The sequence below is a fragment of the Perognathus longimembris genome, chromosome 24 (genome assembly GCF_023159225.1).
Source record: "Perognathus longimembris pacificus isolate PPM17 chromosome 24, ASM2315922v1, whole genome shotgun sequence".
Classification (NCBI taxonomy): Eukaryota; Metazoa; Chordata; class Mammalia; order Rodentia; family Heteromyidae; genus Perognathus; species Perognathus longimembris.
Window position 1 is genome coordinate 19,053,890 of NC_063184.1, and position 14,283 is coordinate 19,068,172.

At 42.4% G+C, this 14,283-nt stretch overlaps 1 protein-coding gene across 1 annotated transcript in view; it reads right to left on the reverse strand.

The window, feature by feature from the left end:
- Positions 1-1,601: 1,601 nt before the first annotated feature.
- Metap1 (methionyl aminopeptidase 1) overlaps positions 1,602-14,283 on the reverse strand; it is a 36,288-nt gene continuing 23,606 nt past the window's right edge. Inside the window, exons 7-11 of the mRNA XM_048333732.1 lie at positions 11,182-11,320; positions 9,000-9,131; positions 8,769-8,912; positions 4,199-4,264; positions 1,602-3,238 (exon numbers count right to left, since the gene is read on the reverse strand). Of these exons, the coding sequence (XP_048189689.1) occupies positions 3,075-3,238; positions 4,199-4,264; positions 8,769-8,912; positions 9,000-9,131; positions 11,182-11,320 (645 nt within the window). The 3' untranslated portion in view covers positions 1,602-3,074. The remainder of the gene's footprint in view (positions 3,239-4,198; positions 4,265-8,768; positions 8,913-8,999; positions 9,132-11,181; positions 11,321-14,283) is intronic.

A 14,283-nucleotide genomic window follows, 5' to 3' on the forward strand; every position in this document is an offset into this window, starting at 1 on the left:
GCATGGATCTCCGGCTACCACACTAACGTCCCCTTCAAAAGTGGAAACAGATTTTGTTAGTCCAATGCAGCCTACATTCTGAAACAAACTGTTCCTAACCCAATTAGGTGCAGATGTTATTTTCTGATATGAAGGAATTGGGAAACAAGCTACACATCCATGTTACAAGTGGCCATTTAATCCTCCTTAGCTAAAAGCTTGGTACTAGTACCACGAGAGCCCCACTACTTCTAATTCCAGACTACAATATTCTCTCCACCTCTTCTGTATGATTTGCCCCCAAGATTCACTTTTTTAATGGCTCAGGATTTATGAAACTTAAAATACAAATGAGATCAAACTTATCTCACATATGTTCTAAAACCAAGGACCAATTTCCTTCACTGTTGGTAATTTGGTATTGTTTGAAAACTAAAGTTCTCAGAGAAGGACGATAGAAATGTTAACTGCATGTTAACTCTAGGGAAGGAAGATCGGTGTAGAATCTGTGGAAGAATCGGAATGTATTTGGGGTTTCTTAAGAATACATTGGTGCCTATGTACACTAAGACACCAGGCAAACCCAGGCTCTTGATTTCCAAACACCATTCCCCATGCAAAGAAACCAGTTATCAGTATGGGGCAGAAAAAATACATAATAAACCCATAACTTACTATGGCAAAAGCAAGAAAGTACTGAGATTCATGATATAAAATAATCCACAAACAAGCTCAAAGAGACTTCCATTGGCCAAATCAAGAGTAAGATTTTTTTAAACTCCATGCTTCCACACTGATTTTTTATAAAATTTTTAATCTGTCGCTTTTCTTTTCTTTATAATTATATTATTTATTTTATTTTTTTGCCAGTCCTGGGCCTTGGACTCAGGGCCTGAGCACTGTCCCTGGCCTCTTTTTGCTCAAGGCTAGCACTCTGCCACTTGAGCCACAGCACCACTTCTGGCCATTTTCTGTATATGTGGTGCTGGGGAATCGAACCCAGGGCTTCATGCATATGAGGCAAGCACTCTTGCCACTAGGCCATATTCCTAGCCCTCCACACTGATTCTTAAAAAGAGAGGAAAGAGGCACGTGGAAGAGTGCCAGGTAATAGACACAGATTTAATGCTAAACTTAGAAAATGCCGGGCAGCCCAGTGTGGCAAAGTAGTGGATCTCAGCGAGGGTTATCAGGAATGTGGAAACCCCTGCGTGAATGACACCAAAGGTCACCAAGTCCTAGGGGGAGAAATGGTACTTTTACAATTGAAGGATCTGAAAGATCCCAATTACCAAATGGCATTAGGAATAACATGGTGCTGACGTACCTTCGTGAGATGTAATGAAGCAGTACCTACAACCTGCTGTCTGCAGGTTTCTGTCCAAATGCTTATCCCATATTGTCATGATCATTATGCCTTACAAGCCAACTCATTTTTCAAGTGTCATTCCATACACCACAGAAAAGGAGGCAGGGGGCAGATTACTGTAAGACTACAAACACCTAACATACAAATGTCATGAGTGTGGCTCCTAGACCTTCCCCCCCTCCCCCAAAATCGGCTTCCCTTTCCCCCCAGTTCCCTGTGAAATCCCAAACATGCAGCAAAGATGACCAGGACGTGAAGGGAAAAAAAATCATTCAAATTTTTAATCTCCCTTTACACATCATATTAACATTCATATTACAAGGCATTCCATTCACAAATATTAAAGTTTTAAAAACTTCACACACATACCCCCAGAAAGTCTATACCAGATTCAGTCACTTTACTAAATCATTAAAACAATAAAGGTAATGAAAACATTATCATAATTCTCTTAAAGCAATAAGGTCTGAGGCACTCTGGGAAAGATGATCTCCTATAGGTGTAATGGGTCAAGTCATCGATACTCAGTAGTCAAGGAGACTCTAATGACCATGACTTTATGATCTGATACGTCTTCACAGGATCCACTTCTACTTGGACAACTGCAAAGAGGAACATAGGTTTCGGGCAGCTGAGGCATTTCTAATGAGGGGCTTGCTCAACTAGGAGGAGTGCAGGGCGCGAGCGTGAGCACACCAGGCACAGCCACACTACTCAACACGTTCCACTTCACCAGCACCAGGCTGCTAGTGCCCGGGCCGACTCGCTCACTACCTACCTAACCCACTGTGCTCACAGAAGGAGACCATGGCTTTCCCATCACCCCACGGTGCACCCATCGCTTTTCTGTGTGCATTCCCAAGGTATACCCTTGAAAAAACCAGGGGGCTTGCCTCCTCTCATTTCTGACCAATGGAGGTTTGAAATAGCTGGGTATGACAAAATCATCACCCCCACGACAGCCAGCCACCGCCTGTGGTGTGGTTACATCTGCTCTCTAGACGTTAAGAAGCCTGGTGACCTCCTTCCAAAGTGGATGTTCGTCACTCATCACTGGCAGAGTCCGCGCTGGAGAGAAAGCCTCACTGAGTGAGGGCTTCCTGGTCCACAAGAACAAGGGTGAATAATTAGCCTGGGGAGGAGGAAGCCAATTCCCACCTAGGAATTAAATCACTACAAACTAAAGATCCATTAGGACATCAAATAACCCTGTCAGAGCAGAATCAACCCAAATCAAAGGTCACATAGTATTCAGTAATTGCATTTGTGGAGTTTAAAATATATGCATATATGTTTCCACACATATATATAATAAAAAAAAATCTGGAGCAATCTGTGTTGCTGGTTTCAAGGATTCTCATCTTCAACATTCCCCTGGAAAGCAGCTGGCTCTGGACAGCCAGTTGGTGGCAGTGATAAAAGCAACTAGAAGCAGGCTTACGTCAAAGTGTTCAAGGGGCAAACAAGAAACTGGTGTTGCAGGGCTGGGAGGGAGAGGGCTTAGTGGGGCACTGAAAGGAGTTGAGCAACATTTCCTTGATTCTTCTCAGCTTTTTCAGATCCAAGACAAACTCGTGAGGACACACACCAAAGGCAGTAGTCCTTTCTGATTACTGTCGAAACAAGTGATTTAAAAACAAAAAAGAAAAAAGAAAGAAAACTGCCTCTTCCTTTCTGTACTCTCAATAAAACGTGCAGTACAGTAAGAAAGTGCTGTGGTGGGAAATTAAAACTGGGACATGAAGTGAGGGCGCGTGCTGCCCAGCCTCCGAGTCAGGATTTCACAGCCAGTGTCCGTGACCAGCAGGGTGTGCTCAAACTGAGCAGACCGTTTCCCATCCCGCGTGACTGCAGTCCAACCATCGGGCCAGGTTTCATCCTGCCATCCACCTTAAATAAACAACAACAAGTTTAGTTTGATCCTTCCATTTTCTAAATGAACTCCCCACAGGGAAGTGCCTATCATTAAGAAAACCCAGCAGATAAGTCACTATTACCATCTCTATTGATACTTTTGTTTTAGCTAAAGTCTTTCCAACTTCAGTCTTCATTTTAGAAAACAGATCCATACGACTCCGCACACAGTGGTAAAAAGGTGAATTTGCTGGGTACCAGTGGTTCACATAAGCAGCTAAATGACGTGAGCAAGGTCCTCTAGAGTTTATTCCTATGTGTAATAGGGATAACACCTTGCCATAAATTGTGGAAAAATAAATCTTTTATCTGTGTCTGCATCAAAATGAGTGGATCAACAAATGTTCTCCCTTTTTCTTTTTGGTCGGTCATGGAACTTGAACCCAGGGCCTAGGCACTCTTCCAGAGCTGTGTTTCACTCCAAGCTAGCACTCTACCACTGGAGCCACAGCTCTACGTCTCCTTTTTTGGTCGCTAATGAGAGATAAGACTTTCTAGGGCTGGCTTTGAATCTCAATCCTCGGATCTCAGCCTCCGGGTTAACTAGGATTACAAACCTGGACTGCCAGCACCTGTCTCAACTGCTCTCCTCTCTTCTATTCTATTCTCTTCTGTCTCCTCCTACACTAAGCAAGCACTTCTTCACAGGCCGGATGTTGGCTTCTAATGATTACAAAACCCCTCCTCCCATGAGGTCTTTATGAAGAGGGAGAAGAAGTGAAGCATTTGGTACCTACAAACAGCAAACTTCACCATCTTCTTGCCAAACCCAGTGAATGCTCAGTTCTCTGCCCGATGCCTCATTTGTCCCAATGGGATAAGGCATGAAATGCAGTAAGAAGCCAGTAGAACAGAACCATGCTAATGGTTAACCAAAGACCAAAGTAATAAGACAATAGTTAAAGAATGTGACAGTATCGTGGTTTTTTTCCTCACCTTCACAAATCATTGGCTCAATTGTAAACACGTGGCCTGACTTCATCACTCCAACTGCTTTATTTTCTGAAATAAAAGTTAAAAAAAAACAAACTGAAAGCCAATCCTATACCATTGAACAACTCAGAAGAAAGAGTACCGAAGTTATATTCCCATCAGTGATCTGACCATTGATTTGGGTACAGATACTCTTCTAGGCACATTTCATTCTGCCTATGTTTTCTACATTAAAGTAGAGGTCCACAGGCTAGATTTCAGATACCATCGATACTACTGCAAATCAGAATGCAATCACAAAACCAGGCAGAAGGCATCATTTCGTGTCATTCATCCATGTGGAGAAGTCTCAATAACAAGCTTTAAATGCAGGGTGTACCCCCCACATCCCTGGGGAAAGGAAGTGTGTTTGTGTGTAAAACAGTCTATAGAACAAGCACATGACTTAAAGTGTAAGAAATTCGCTTTTTTTCCTTATTCCTAAGTAGGACAAAGCATCATGCACTACCGTTTGATACTCCTTTCTGTTCAAAAAACATGCAAAACTTCACCCTCCAAATACCTTTTTTGGTCCACGTTCACTAAGAGGAGAGTATTTTTCAGGACCATGATGACATACGATCATAAAATATCCCTGCCATTCATCACTCCAATTGCCATCCCTCCAAAAGGGCCAAAAACATTAAAAACAGAAAGCAGTCTGTTGAGTCAATCTCAGACAAAATTGAAGAACTGCTTTAAATTTCAAATTAAAGACCAAGAGGTGATTGATAAAGGGTATCAATAAATGAATGGAGGCATTTGCTTACTCTGGCCACCAGGTGGCAGCATTTCCAGGACGTATTGGCAGTCAGGCCCTTCACTTAAAGACGCCCCTGTGGCTGAGGAGGCTCTAACACTAGATGCCCCGGCCCACACTTACATCCCTGCACCTTTCCTCACAAGCAGCCACCACGCTGTTTTCCACTGCCTGAGCTTTTGCCAAAATCTATTCACTGCAGATTCCAAATCTACCTTCTAAATTCACATGCACCCTCCAAAACAAACCCTAAGTAACAGCCGACTGACTGCTCATTTATAATCTCGGGTACTTTCTCTCAAGATGACATGCAACTTGGGAATCAAAGAGAAATTTTTGAGTATTAAATTTTGGGTTAAATTTCACATATTTGGCTACTAGAAATTTAAAATATACCTCATCTTCTATTTCTGTGAGACAGTGCTGACACAGAAAACCTACTGTTTGGGCTGGGAATACGGCTTAGTGGTAGAGTGCTTGCCTAGCATGCATGAAGCCCTGGGTTCGATTCCTCAACACTACATAAACAGAAAAAGCCAGAAGTGGCGCTGTGGCTCAAGTGGCAGAGTGCTAGCCTTGAGCAAAAAGAAGCCAGGGACAGTGCTCAGGCCCTGAGTCCAAGCCCCAGGACTGGCAAAAACAAAACAACAACAAAAAAACTAGTGTTTCTATAACGGACTCGTTAATATTCTAGCAAAGTTACAAGTGCTCTTCATCGCTCAGAATCTGAAAAGTTTCTCACTTCTGGCTTTCACTCACAAATACACATTATCTGCAGAACTGTATTTTGGACCCACTCTATTATCTGTAATGGGCACTGCAAATGTGGGGTGTTATGGTCATTACTTTCACCACAATGATATAAGTAAGCAGCAAATAAATTCACCTAGTAAGGGTTTCTGGAGAGAAAGTTATTCAACAATTTCCTGGTTCCTCCTTCACTTGGGCAAGGAATATTTATTGAGTTACAAACCACAAGAGGTAGTAAGATTTCAAAAAAAATAACTCTGGAAAACACCCCCCCCCCTCAACAGTTTCCTTGAACACTTCTGTAACAATTGTAACAGATGCACATTTGCTTTACACTTTACCTTTCATAAACATGATCAAACGTATAAAATGAAGTACATCTGCCCTACTTCTTTCAGCATTTTTCTATATTTAATTAAATGCTTTAAAATGAGGGCTGGGAATATGGCCTAGTGGTAAAGTGCTCACCTCGTATCCATGAAGCCCTGGGTTCGATTCCTCAGCACCACATATATAGAAAAAAGCTGGAAGTGGCGCTGTGGCTCAAGTGGCAGAGTGCTAGCCTTGAGCAAAAAGAAGCCAGGGACAGTGCTCAGGCCCTGAGTGCAAGGACCAGGACTGGCAAAAAAAAAAAAAAAAAAAAAAACAAATAAATGCTTTAAAATGAAACCCAGTGGTAGCCCAGTGGTAGGTCTTATATGTTAGTGACACTGAATTTTGTGACATCACTGCACTGCCTCCTCAGTTTTTCCCCACAAACGCTCCTGTGTCATTTCCTTGCCATTGAATGTGAGGGTATGTTTTCCAACCCCGCCCCCTCCACATTTCTCTTATACCCACCATGGCCGCCACTGCCATATTCAGACCATTCTTCCATTCTGTGAAATGGAGTGTTCAGGTCATGAGAGCTTAAGTGATGGGAATGAAGTCAGCGACATGCTTTGTGCCCTAGCCTTTTGTTCTTTGGTTTACAGAAACGTGTTAAGATTGATGGCACCTTTTATCCCAGAGCGTCCGTCCAGCTGGCTGAACACTGGGAGGTGATCTGCGAGCACGCGCTGATCCTCTCCAGGTACTGTACACAGCACAAGGCTGCTCCAGCTTCTGCAAGATTCTCACCTGTTTCACTTTCTCTTCACAGCTGGGATTTTACCACCTCATCCCTGGACTACAGCAACAACCGCCCATCAGGCCCACTCTCCTGCGTGGCTTCTACTGCAACCTATCCTAAGACACCACTGCCAAGTTAGTCTTCCCAGTCTACCACCTCATTATGCTGCTCTTCTGCCCCTGAGCCAAGTCAGACCTCACTGCCTAGCCTTCCTCACCTCCAGCACTGCCTATGCCAGCCATCAAAACACACACTCAGCCAAGCTCAGCTCAGCTGTGGGCTCAGCGTGATGCACCTACTCAGGCTTTCCTCCAGAGTGATTCTTACCTCTGCTATAAACCAAAGTCTAAGCCACACTATTTTCCAGCATCCAGTGCCCAACGGCTTCAGTGCTTACTGTACGGAAGCATGAAACACAGAAGACTGACTCCAGAAACGCAGGACCAACCCTAGCTCTGGCAAGTAATCCCCGACTGTATGTCTTTGAACAAACTGCCTCTATGAGCAGAGGATCTGCTTTTAAAACTCAGGCTGAGCGGAGCTGGGGATGTAGCTCAGGGCACTCAGAGCGCTTGCCTAACACATAGGAGGTCTTAGCGGTGGTCCAGCACCAGAAAACCCAAATAACTGAGGGCTGAGAAGTTACTCGAGCTAGGGTTGGGTTGTGATGACCGAATGAGAAAATACCTGCCATCATCGCTGTGGTGCTCAAAGTGAACATCAGGTCATGAGCTGTTGCCGCACAGAGGTCTAAGTCCTTCCCATGTATCCACCATCCTCTTAACAATTCCACCACAGGTGTCATTCCCCACTTACACAGGTGAGAAAACAAGTAGAGGGAGAGCACGAAGATGGACACATCACAGTGGCTCAAGGTGCCTGTGTGAGTGTGGACGTTTGTGTCCATTTGCACATGTGAAATTCCTTCCTACACCACTTATGGTGCTGGTCCTAGGGCTGGAACTCGGGGCCTGGGCACTGTCCCTGAGCTTATTTGCTCAAGGCTATCACTCTACCCCTTGAACCACAGCTCCACTTCCAGCTTTTTTGGGTGGTTAATTGGAGGTAAGAATCTCATAGGCTTTCCTGCCTGGGCTGGCTTTAAACCACAGTCCTCAGGTCTCAGCCTTCTGAGTAGCGAGGGTTACAGGTACTGAGCCACCAGTGCCTGGCCAGCTTTCACTTCTAGCACTTATTTATAACACTCAGTCCTGCGCATGTCTAATCTCCGGAGAAATGGTTCCTGGAACATACTAATGGCTTTACACTTTTTCCCTTGTTATTCTATCATGCGTTTCTCAAGCTGAAGAACACAACTTTGGTTATTCCCTTCCACTTGTACCAATCAACAGTACACAGTACATGACAGGCACTAAGATCTCAAAGCAAACCAACCAAGATGAACTGACTTCACCTAAGGAACATGAATAACGAATGATGGCAAGACATACGGCAGACTGTTGTCGTTTGCCAAAAACAGTTTACTTTTCTTCCAGAGCTTGCAGCTGCATTTTGTTTCCCAACCTCCCTTGTAGTTAGTAGAAAGAATCATGTGACCAAATTCCTGCCAATGGAAGGCAAATATAAGCCAATTCCAGGCTGGTCTGTGGAACCTCCCTGGCACACTCGCCCACCTGCCCCCTCCTCCTATGCTATCTGTGTGGACTGGGCAGGCACCTCCCAAGGTGACCTAAAAGCCACAAAGCTGGGGTCACAGAACAGGTGCCCCAACCCACAGCGATCAAACATACCTACTCTGGAGTGCTACTGGAGTGAGACCTAAACTTGACTTGTATTTGAAAAAATACATATTTCAGGAAACCTGCTAGTTAATATATTACTCTAAGAGATGTAAATAAAAATCAAGTATTTGTTGAAAAAGTAAAATAACCAAATTTAGGGGAAGCACTTACTGGCATAGTGGGGCACATTGGGGGCTGTATGAAAAAGCTTGTGGATTCCATGCCCACAATAGCTTCGAACAACTGAAAATCCATTTGCTTGGGCGTGCTTCTGAATAATGTTTCCTAATTCTCTGTATCGAACACCAGGCTTCACTGGAAGGAAAAGAACAGATCCATAATAAAGAGCAACATTCATATGCCTTCCCGCCTGAACGTAACGATGAGGAACCCGAGTCTGACCTGCATCGATGGCCTGCATCAGGCACTCGTACGTGGTCTGAACTAGTTTCCGTGCTCCTTCATCAACATCTCCAACGAAAAACGTCTCGTTCAGGTCCCCGTGATAACCATTGCGATAAAGAGTGATGTCCACTGCAAAACAATGTGCGAAGAGAAAAACCACAGCTGTTTTCACTTCAAATAGACCCTAGTTTTTCCAACACCGCAGTATCAAGCCCTTATGGAAATGTCATTTCTGCATCCTCAAATGCAGAACACCAGTGAACAGAGGACCCCTGTCCACCAGAAGCTCTGTGAGGACAGTGCAGCTAAGCTCACTGTGGAGAGAAGAAACACAGCCATGCAGCAGCACAAGAGAAAGGACGGCTTTTGTACTCTTTAAGTACATCATTTGTGGCAGAAGAAAAAAGCAATGTGGGATACCATCATGCAAGATAAATAGAGTTTGTAACAGTAAACTGACAAGTTTGCTTCATTTTGACACTAAATGGAAAACAGTATTTTCATTTATTATCTTTAACAAGTTTTTTCCTCCTAGGGGAAGGAAAACTGACACAATTATACATTCATTTTATTAAAGTTCATTTACATTTCATCTGTCTTCTTCCTTGCCTCTATATACAAAAATACAGACTACTACTGTAGCACTACAGTACACTAGATGTTGACCTAGAAGGCACATTAAAATCAGTTTATACTAAGAACTGCAGTCAACCTCCAATACTGCAAAGCACAACATACACATTCCTAAAAAACCTCATATGTTATACATGTAATAAAAATAACTGCTATAGCCATGGGCCAGTAAGCCACCCCTGTAGTCTTAGCTACCCAGGAGGCTGAGATTTGGAGGACTGTGATTCAAGGCCCACAGAAGCAGAAAAGCTTGCAAGTTCTATCTCCAAAATACTCAGAAAAATGCCAGGTTGCAGGCATGTCTCAAGTGGTACAGGACCAGCTGAGGAAGTGAGAGGCCCTCAGTTCAAACCCCACCACTATCAAAAAAGCATTTGTGGGGCTGGGGATATGGCCTAGTGGAAAGAGTGCCTGCCTCATAGCACCACATATACAGAAAACGGCCAGAAGTGGCGCTGTAGCTCAAGTGGCAGAGTGCTAGCCTTGAGAAAAAAAAAAAAAAAAAAGGCAGGGACAGTGCTCAGGCCCTGAGTCCAAGGCCCAGGACTGGCAAAAAAAAAAAAAAAAAAAAAAAAGCATTTGTATGAAAAAATAGGGTTGGCCTCAAAACCTATGGAACGCACTATAAACGGATACCCTAACTAAAGGCAGTAGCAGCTATAATAAAAATAGTTAAATAGCTAAATTTCTTCTGTCCTTCATACCCAGCACCACAATTGGTCCATTTTGCTTAAATAAGCACTCGAGCTTAATTCCTCAGATCATTTTAGGATCCTAAAAAGACTAATTTCACTAATATTAAAAAAAATACCATCTAAAGCCCAGCACCAGTGGCTCAGGCCTGCGATCCTAGCTACACAGGAGGCTAACACGTGAGAATTCAAAGCCAGCTGGAGCAGAAAGTCCAGTCCACAGGACTTACTTCCAATAATCTACCCCCCAAAAAGCCAGAAGTAGAGCTTCTCTTCAAGTGGTAGAGTACTAGCCGTGAGCAAAAGCAAGATCGGGGACAGTACCCAGGCCCTAAGTTGTAGCCCCAGTACTGGCACAAAAAGGAAAACCAAAAAAAACAAACCACTTCTCTTCCACCACAGGAAAAGCTGAAACTTCTAAGACAGTACAGCACAGAAGCCTTTAAAGCCATTTCACTCAATGGGTTCTTAGCTCTGAAGGTTTTCAAATATTACGAAGGGTTTCTCTCTCTGGTAAGAAAGCCTGCCTTGATCATTTCCAAACCATTACTGGCCATGAAAATAACTGCATTATACATCTTATTCTTATCTTTCACTTATTTACTAGTGGCATATGTGCTAGTCCTTGAGGAAATAATGCTACAACACAGCATATAAGTACCTTAGACACAACATGCACAGAACCATTTAAAAAAATTTAAGGTTTCTACAGATTTCACAGTGCTGTCAAATTTAATGGGAAGAAATGGTTAAGTTCATGAAGCAAGCCAAGAAAAGGGAAGTGACTAACAGCTTCCCAAACCTTGGCTGTTTCTTTGCTTATGGTGACGAGGCTGCACTTACATATTTCTTACCATTTACGATATCACCTTCTTGCAAAGGCCGTCTGTCTGGAATTCCATGGCAGATGACTTCATTCACTGAGGTACAACAGGACTTTGGGAAATTATAATAATTCAGGGGAGAAGGATAGCAATTTCTTGCAATGCATGCCTAGAATAAATTAAAACACAGAAAATACTTAGACTGTCCAAAAGGAAACTATATACAATTCATTAAATTTGACATCTGAGAAAAGCTGAACAGATACTATTACAAAAAAACGTAATGACTGAGTGTTTTTTCTTAAAATACTAAAGGGCATTTATTATCTCTTATGTATGTGTGTGTGAAAGAAGGAGGGAGAGAGATCATTCTGTATTTTCTTTCTTCATTTTGAGACAGGATCTCACTGTATTATTCAGATTGGTCTTGAATTCATGGGCTTAAGTAAGGGTTGGGAATATGGCCTGGTGTCAAGAGTGCATGAGGTTAAGTAATAAGGCTCCGGCCTCGCTCCTCATCTGGGTGTTAGATATTATTTTAAACAGTATATAACAGGATTTAAACCAGGTAAGTCAGATACAGTGTCTGCTAGCCATTTAACAAATATTTATGCAAAATAAAAACAAATTCACATGTTATAAATATATACATGTTACTATACGAAGATTCTACTTTTTTTTTTTTTTTTTGCCAGTCCTGGGGCTTGAACTCAGGGCCTGAACACTGTCCTGGATTCTTTTTGCTCAAGGCTAGCACTCTACCACTTGAGCCACAGCGCCACTTCCGGCTGTTTTCTATATATGTGGTGCTGGGGAATCAAACCCAGGGCTTCATGTATACAAGGCAAGCACTCTTGCCACTAGGTATTCCCAGCCCCTCTCTACTTTTTTGATGGGTTGATTTCTCTTCTCTTTTTGTTTCTTTGAAGCAAGTTCTCACTCTGAAGATCAGGCTGACTTTGAACTTAAAATTCTCCTAGCTCAACCTCCTAAGCTTTGGCATACAAGCAGTACTACTGCACCCAGCTTGAGGAGTCTACTTTAGAATGAACCACACCCCGTAAATATATTAAGTAAAAAGATAATATTTAAAGTAAATACTAATAAGCCCTTTTGATGTAATTATGAATTTTTAGGTTAAAAACAAGCTTATATCCTTATAGGCAAAAACCTAAATACCAGTATAATTAGGAAATGGCAAAGTACTTCCCGAGACATTTTTAATCACACTATTCAGTGGAACAAAGGACCTCTTAAACAACAGGATCAAATTTCCAGAACAAGTCTAACTTATTTGATGTTTTCCCACAGGACTAATCACAGCATACAAATTTGTTTCCACACTGCCATAGGCCTCAGGTTAAAATTGTTCTAATGGTTGTATAAAAACTACCAATGGAATACATTCTAATTTTACTAGCAATTCCACTACAGCTGGAAAACTTAATTAATTTGAAGTTTCCACAATTATTTTTTTAAGCCATACAGCCAAGAACATTCTCCATACTTAGGATATACTTCTCTATAGATCTCACAGTAGGATCACAGCATAGAATATTAAAAAAAAACAAGCTGTCTTGACTACAACTGTGAGCTCTATGACACCTAGGTTCTGCAACCTTGGGTGACAATTAAAATCTGAGCTACCATAAGATAAAAATGATGCCAGCACCCACCTCACAGTCTGCTGGAGACCTCAAATGAGTCAGCACAGAAGCAGCACTGGACAAGGAACCTGGCCCAATAAAGTCACTCAAGAGTGCTCACTACAATCCAGACATTTTATACTAACATGTTAGGGCATCAAGATCAAGTCTTAAGACACTTCTGAATTTAAAATGTCACATTTACTCTTGAACAAAACATGTTACTCCTTGTTTATATTTCTACTTTATCTTGTTACACTAAATTAAATCCTTGCCAAAACTTTTTACAAGGGCGGGGGGGGGGGGGGGAGAAGACATGACATCAAAATCTTTTAGCAATGGCTTTCCCATTTACACCACCATCGCCAAGCAGGAGAGAACCTAAGAGCCAGTTTCATCCGCACCATAGAGCATCAGATAAAAACATCTTAAAAACACTAACCAACTAGATCTTTATAACTTACAGTTGTTTGATTACTAGAACAGGTTTAATACAATTTTATGTACTTAACTGATTAAAACTCTTTTGTGAACAATTTGTCCATGTAATGTATGCACTCAATTATGAAAAGCCTCACGGGCTCTAACAAATAAGAAACCTTTAAAAGAAGATAAGGGGGAATAGGAGTGGGGCCTGGGAATGTGGCTTAGTGGTAGAGTGCTTGCCTACCATGTATGAAGCCCTGAGTTCCATTCCTTAGCACCACTTAAACAGAAAAGGTAAAATTGGTACTGTGGCTCAAGTGGCAGACTGCTAGCCTTGAGCCAGTGGGACAATGCTCAGGCCCTGAGTTCAAGCCCCAGAACTGGCAAAACAAAAAAATGGGGGATGGTCTGGGTATAGTGACATGCCTGCAATCCCAGGATCACAGGCCATCCTGGGCTACAAAGTAGGACTCCATTGATTAAAAAAAAAATCCAGGCACTGGTGGCTCATGCCTGTAATCCTAGCTACTCACGAGGCTGAGATCTGAGGATCGCAGTTCAAAGCCAGCCCGAGCAGAAAACCGGAAGTGGCGCTGTGGCTCAAGTGATAGAGTGCTAGCCTTGAGCTGAAGAGCTCAGGGACAGCACCCAGGCCCAGAGTTGAAGCCCCATGATTAACAACAACAACAACAACAACAACAACAAAAAGACAGCCCTATATCGGATTTCACAAATATTTATCTCATCTGTACCCTAACTTTGCTTGTTTGTGGTTATAGAGCAAACACTGCTTCTTCTGCAAATAATCTTGGCATATATGCGCCTCCCTTTTAAATCATATATACATCACTTATAATACTAAGAGTGTGCATATATATTCTATGGTTTACAGTAGTAGCAAGAAAAGTATTTTCAATCAGTGGTTGGCTGAGTCCACAGGTGCACAACATCAGAGGTAGATGGAAGTAACAATAACAGCCCAATGCTTTCCATACTTTAAATAAAGCAAAAATTCACTTTTGTTAGATAAACCAAGTTACTGTAAACATTGAAAACTTAA